This window comes from Cebus imitator, unplaced genomic scaffold (assembly GCF_001604975.1).
Source record: "Cebus imitator isolate Cc_AM_T3 unplaced genomic scaffold, Cebus_imitator-1.0 Scaffold280, whole genome shotgun sequence".
In the NCBI taxonomy this organism is placed as follows: domain Eukaryota; kingdom Metazoa; phylum Chordata; class Mammalia; order Primates; family Cebidae; genus Cebus; species Cebus imitator.
In genome coordinates this window covers 1,198,965-1,205,268 of record NW_016107595.1, presented here as the reverse complement: position 1 = coordinate 1,205,268, position 6,304 = coordinate 1,198,965, and the positions used below count along the sequence as shown (strand labels likewise).

General features: G+C 55.0%; 1 protein-coding gene across 1 annotated transcript; it reads right to left on the bottom strand.

Moving 5' to 3' along the window:
- Positions 1-4,438, bottom strand: USE1 (unconventional SNARE in the ER 1). Its single transcript, XM_017501215.2, has 8 exons — positions 4,283-4,438; positions 3,917-3,966; positions 3,700-3,778; positions 3,449-3,601; positions 2,613-2,622; positions 1,807-1,834; positions 444-618; positions 1-202 (listed from the first exon to the last, which is right to left on the bottom strand). The coding sequence occupies exons 1-8, from the start codon at positions 4,421-4,423 to the stop codon at positions 20-22; spliced, it is 819 nt and encodes a 272-aa protein (XP_017356704.1). The 5' UTR covers positions 4,424-4,438; the 3' UTR covers positions 1-19.
- Between the last annotated feature and the right edge of the window lie 1,866 nt (positions 4,439-6,304).

Below are 6,304 nucleotides of genomic sequence, written 5' to 3'. Positions count from 1 at the left end.
GACAAGGTGGGTGGGGTCTTTATTTGAGTTTGGGCATGATTCGAATGAAGAGGATCATGCTAATGAAGATGAAGCAGACGATAATGAGCATGGCCCACAGCAGCCAGTTGACTGACTTCTGCGTGTGCTGCTCCAGCCGCTCTGACTCCGTCTTTAGCTTCTCCAGGTTCTGGTCCGCCATTTTCAGTGAGTGTGACAGGGTCTGTGGGCGAGGTAAAAAGGGGTCAACAGGACTGGGGCCAAGTATGGTCAATCTCTACTTCCCTAGAGCAGGCCTGCCCTCTTGTCACTTGCTGATGCGGTGCCCTCTGCTGGGAATGCCATTTTTGCCTTGTACAAAACTCCTATTCATCCCTCAAAGCCCCAGCCACCATGCTCCTGTGCTGGGAAGCCTTCTCTGATGCCCCAGGGCAGAGGCTGGAGAACTCCCCCAGTCCCCACACCTGGTTGTCTTTCTTGATGACACTCTGGGCAGCCAGCGTATTGGTCTTGAGGCTCCGGGCCAGTCCTAGCATCTCCTCGGCCAGCTTTTCCTGGAGGTTCTGATGTCGCTGCAGGACAAGGTCTAGCTCGGCTGCCGACTGCTTCTCATTCACTGGCTGGGACTCTGCCACGCCACTGATCCCACACACGGGAGGACGGAGGGCATGAGAGATGGAGTGGGGGAGGGGAGAAGACCAAAACATTTTTAAGGGACCCAAAGGTCATGGTTCCAGCCACAGCCCTGGCAGGGACTCAGTTTCCCTCCACTGCTCTGACTTTTCTTTTTTTTTTTTTTTTTTTTTTTTGAGATGGAGTTTCGCTCTTGTTACCCAGGCTGGAGTGCAATGGCGCAATCTCGGCTCACCGCAACCTCCGCCTCCTGGGTTCAGGCAATTCTCCTGCCTCAGCCTCCTGAGTAGCTGGGATTACAGGCACGCGCCACCATGCCCAGCTGATTTTTTGTATTTTTAGTAGAGACGGGGTTTCACCATGTTGACCAGGATGGTCTCGATCTCTTGACCTCGTGATCCACCCGCCTCAGCCTCCCAAAGTGCTGGGATTACAGGCGTGAGCCACCGCGCCCGGCCGACTTTTCTTTTTTTGAGGCAGCGTTTTGCTCTTGTCACGCAGGCTGGAGTGTGATGACATGATCTTGGCTCACTCTGCGTCTCAGGTTCAAGTGATTTTCCTGCCTCAGCCTCCCAAGTAACTGGGATTACAGGTGCGTACCACCACGCTCGGCTAAATTTGTGTTTTTAGTACATATGGGGTTTGACCACGGCCAGACTGGTCTCGAGCTCCTGACTTCAGGTAATCCACCCACCTCGGCCTCCCAAAGTGCTGGGATTATAGGTGTGAGCCATCGCGCCTGGCCCCCTTTTTTTTTTGAGATGGAGTCTTGCTGTGTCGCCCAGGCTGGAGTATAGTGGCGCGAACTCGGCTCACTGCAACCTCTGCCTCCCAGGTTCAAGAGATTCTCCTGCCTCAGCCTCCCGAGTAGCTGGGACTACAGGCACGTGCCACCCCACCTGGCTAATTTTCTGTATTTTTAGTAGAGACGGAGTTTCACCGTGTTAGCCAGGATGGTCTCTATCTCCTGACCTCGTGATCTGCCCACCTCGGCCTCCCAAAGTGCTGGTATTATAGGTGTGAGCCACTAAGCCCGGCCTGCTTTGACTTCTGGGAAGAGCACCCACAGAAGTGGCTAGCGGTTGGTTTACATCCCTGTGGTGGCGCCTCAGTGAGCCAGGGATTGGCCCGTGCCAGCCCCTCCCCGCTGCACCGCCCAATCCCCTCTACTGCCCCAGGGCCGCAGCCACTCACGTTCTCTTCCTCACGTCCATCTCAGGCTCTGAAAGACAAACAGGCCAAGCAAAAAGGCGAGTGTTGGTTTCCCGTTTCCAGCATCCTGCCCACTGCCTGTGCTGGGTCTATTGCTTGGAATGCTGTTTCCTCATCTCATCTGCTGCCCGGTCCTATTCTGACGTCTGACCATGCCTGAATGCCCCTCTTCTACGAGGCTCTCCTTACTCCTGTCTTGGTTCCCTCAGACGCCAGCTCCCTGCCTCCAACCTAGCCTTGGCCCCACAGACTAGGAGTACCTCGCTTTAAAATATTTATTTATTTGCTTATTTTGGAGACACCAGTTTCTCTATCACCCAGGCTGGAGTGCAGTGGCGTGATCTCAACTCGCTGCAACCTCCACCTCCCAGGCTCAAGCAATCCTCCTGCCTCAGCCTCCAAAGTAGCTGGGACTACAGGCATACTCCACTATGCCCAGATAATTTTTGTGTTTTTAGTAGAGATGGGGTTTCATCATGTTAGCCTGGCTGGTCTCGAGCTCCTGACCTCGGGTGATGTGCCTGCCTCAGCATCCCAAAGTGCTGAGATTACAGGCATGAGCCCCTGTGCCCAGCAGGAGTGCCTAGCTTTGTTTCCTCTGGGGGCCACTTCCTCTGTCCTGGCTCTTACTCCAGGTGTAATTTGGTGATGCTCCCTTGGTGACATTCTCCTTGGCTGGGGAAGACCCTGTTGGAGTCACGCTGGGCATGGAGGCCACAGGGCAGCAAGGATACATGTCTTGTCCTGGCAGCTGGCCCTCAAGTCCTGTTGTGTCCATGGTGACTCACCTGCAGAGTCCTGTGGAAAGAAGTAAGTGGCATGAGGCCGGGCACAGTGGCTCACGCCTCTAATCCCAGCACTTTGGGAGACCAAGGAGGGCAGATCACCAGAGGTCAGGAGTTCGAGACCAGCCTGGCCAAGATGATGAAACCCGTCTCCACTAAGAAGACAAAAAATTAGCCAGGTGTAGTAGTGGGTGCCTGTGGTCCCAGCAACTCCGGAGGCTGAGGCAGGAGAATCACTTGAACCTGGAAGGTGGAGGCTGCAGTGAGCTGAGATCATGTCACTGTACTCCAGCCTGAGCGACAAGAGGGAATCTCCGACTCAAAAAAACAAAAAAAGGAAGTGCCATGAAGTCACCCCTGAAGTCACCCTGTTTGTCTCATTCCCAAACCTGTCCCTTATGATCTTAACCTCCTCACCTTCAGTTAGGGCCCTGGGGAAATCCCATGACCTCTGAGCCTCAGTTTCCTCAACTACAAACTGGTAACAACAACAGCTCATATTTTGAAAGGTTGAACTGATCCACATAAAGTGCTCAGAAAGGAACATATCATCCTCTTTAACAGCTGAAGAAACTTTTCTGTCTTGTAAGTTGCAAGCTAGGAGCCAAACCCCGCTCTTGGGCCAACTCTGGGGCTTAACCAGACAATTTATTTTTGCCTTGTACCAAATTCCTATTCATCTTGCAAAGCCCTAGCCACAGTGCCCTCTGTCAGGCAGCCTTGTGTGATGGCCCAGGGAAGAGTTTGCAGGACCTCCTTGGGTCCCGGTATCTGACGGTATTGTGGGTCTGGCTGCCTGCAAGCCAAGGGTTTCCCAGGGACCAGGGAAGGAGCCCTACCGTGCCTAGCAGCTCACTCCGCATCTCGCTGGTGTATCGCGCCCGTGATTGCAGATGCACCGTCTTTGTGGCGGGCACTCGCTCTCTGGCTGTGGTTGGTACACGGCCAGGGGCCAGGAACTGGTTGGCCAGTGCTTTCTCTGAGGAGGTGGTCTGCAGAAATGTGGGAAGAGATGTCACTGGTGGGGCAGGTCCTGGGGACCAAAGTAAGCAGTGATGGGGTCTGAGCGGGCAGGGACATCCCTGCTCACCAGCTTCTCGGCCTGCAGCATCCCCTTCAGAAAATCCACCTTCCAGGAATATTCATTGATCACCTCAGAGGCCGGTTTGCTAGAAGCCAGGAAGAAGAAAAACACCTGTCCACGGTCCCCAGCTCAGGGAAGGGTCCCAGCTGGGACTGCGGTCCTGGGATGTCCCAACAGAACAGCCACGTGCTGATATGAAAGCCCTGAGGCTGCCTGCACTCACCTCGCGTGGACCTTCAGAGCCTGCAGCATGTCCTCCAGGGCTCCCACGTACTGGGGAGGAAAAGTGGATTCTCACCCGGGGGTCCTTCCCAGGTCCTGCTCATTGGAGTCAGAGGGGGGCGGGGCCAGAACCGAGGCAGGGCCGACAAATGGGGAGGGGTCAAGCGTAAAGGAGTCAGGGCCAGTGGGGGGAGGGGCGGGGTCCCAGGGACGGGGGCGGAAGCTACAGGTGGACGTGGCAGGACTGACCGGAAAGGGCGCGGCCGGAGATCCTCTTGGGGCTGGGGAGTTGGGCCAGATGGCTTCCAACCCTAGGAACCACCCCTGCGTGAGTCGAGCTCTACGCGGCAGTGCCAGATCCCCTCACCTTCTCCAGGCGCCACTCGTCCGGGTCTCGTTTCTCCGCTGCCATCGCCTCGCAGCGGGATAGCAGGCGCACCAGGTTCAGCTCCAGCCTTGACGCCGCCATTATTGCCAGGCCGTGTCCCGCCCCTTCCGCCGGCGCCATGTTAAGGGAGGGCGGAAATGCCTTCACGTGGTCTTCTGGGCCGACGTGTTTCCCCTGCTCCCGTTCGCTGGCCCATGTTTGTTTGGGGCGGAAGTAGTATCTTGTTTTGATGCGGGGCTCTGGGCCGGGAGGGGTGGTTCAGGGCTGTAATCCCAGCATTTTGGAAAGTGGAGGTGAGAAAGGATCGCTTGAGGCCGAGAGTTCGAGGCCAGTCCGGGCAACGTAGTGCTATCCTACCTCTATTATTAAAAAATAGGAGAGGCACTACCCCATTCTTCCTTACTCATGGTTTTCCTGGAGAGCGTGTTAACCCTTCGAGAATGATCGGAGGACCGGAGTCTTCGGGTGTCAGACCCGCGTGCAATGTGCTCTCTTGTTCTAATATGCCTGCTCAAAGTACCTTCCCCCACCCCCACTCCTGCCTAGATTCTTCTCTGACGGAGGCGTTTCGCCTCCACGCGCCATTCCCAATTTCGTTCCTTTTTTTTTTTTTTTTTTTTTTTTTTAAAAGATGTTCCTTTTTTTTTTTTTTTTTTTTTTTTTTGCGATGGAGTTTCTCGCTTTGTTGCCAGGCTGGAGTGCAGTGGCACGATCTCGGCTCACTGCAACCTCCGCTTCCCAGGTTCAAGCGATTCTCCTTCCCTCAGCCTCTCGAGTAGCTGGGATTACAGGTGCCTGCCACCATGCCCAGCTAATTTTTGCATTTTTAGTGGAGACGGGGTTTCACCATGTTGGCCAGGATGGTCTCAATCTCTTGACCTCGTGATCCACCTGCGTCGGCCTCCCAAAGTGCTGGGATTACAGGTGCCAGGTACCGCTCCCGGCCCGATTTCTCATGTAGGAGGGGCTGTAGCTTGGGATTTAGGAATCCAAGGCTTCCCCCACCTCAGAGGGGCTCGTCTGTATTGTTGTTATGAGTTTCCAGATCGCAGCTCCAGCTCTGACTCCATCCCTGGCCCTGGGTGAGTTTAACTTTTTTGGATCCGTTTCTTCTCCCCGGGAAATGGACAGTGTGTCAGTACCTCCCTCAAGGGGGACATGAGCCAGCTTTGCCTGAGAGTGAGCAAGGTGGGGATGGGTCCCTCCTAACGCCCAAACCTCCATGGAGAGAACTTCCGAGCCCACCTCAGTACCGGGAAGCTGAGTACCCCTGCGCCTGCACTGTCACTCTTCTGGACTGACAGGGTGAGGATGGGGGCTTCACAGGGATCAGCGCCTGGCATGCAGCCCTCATCTTTTCCCACACCTTAGGTCATCTGTACCTTGTCACACCAGTGGGCCTGATGTCCTTGGAAAATACTGGGCAAGGTGGATGGGCAAGGTGGCTCACGCCTGTAATCCCAGAATTTAGGGAGGCTGAAGCGGGTGGATTATCTGAGGTCAGGAGTTCGAGATCAGCTTGGCCAACATGGTGAAACCCTGTCTACTAAAAATACAGAAATTAGCTGGGTGTGATGATGGGAGCCTGTAATCTCAGCTACTTGGAAGGCTGAGGCAGGAGAATCACTTGAACCCGGGAGGTGGATGTTGCAGTGAACTGAGATCACGCCACTGCACTCCAGCTGGGGCAACAGGGTGAGACTGTCTCAAAAAAAAAAGAAAAATGCTGGGTCGGGCGCGGTGGCTCACGCCTGTAATCCCAGCACTTTGGGAGGCCGAGGTGGGTGGATAACAAGGTCAAGAGATTGAGACCATCCTGGTCAACATGGTGAAACCCCATCTCTACTAAAAAGCACAAAAGAAAATTAGCTGGGCATGGTGGCGCATGCCTGTAGTCCCAGCTACTCAGGAGGCTGAGGCAGGAGAATTGCCTGAACCCAGGAGGCGGAGGTTGCGGTGAGCCAAGATTGCGCCATTGCACTCCAGCCTGGGTAACAAGAG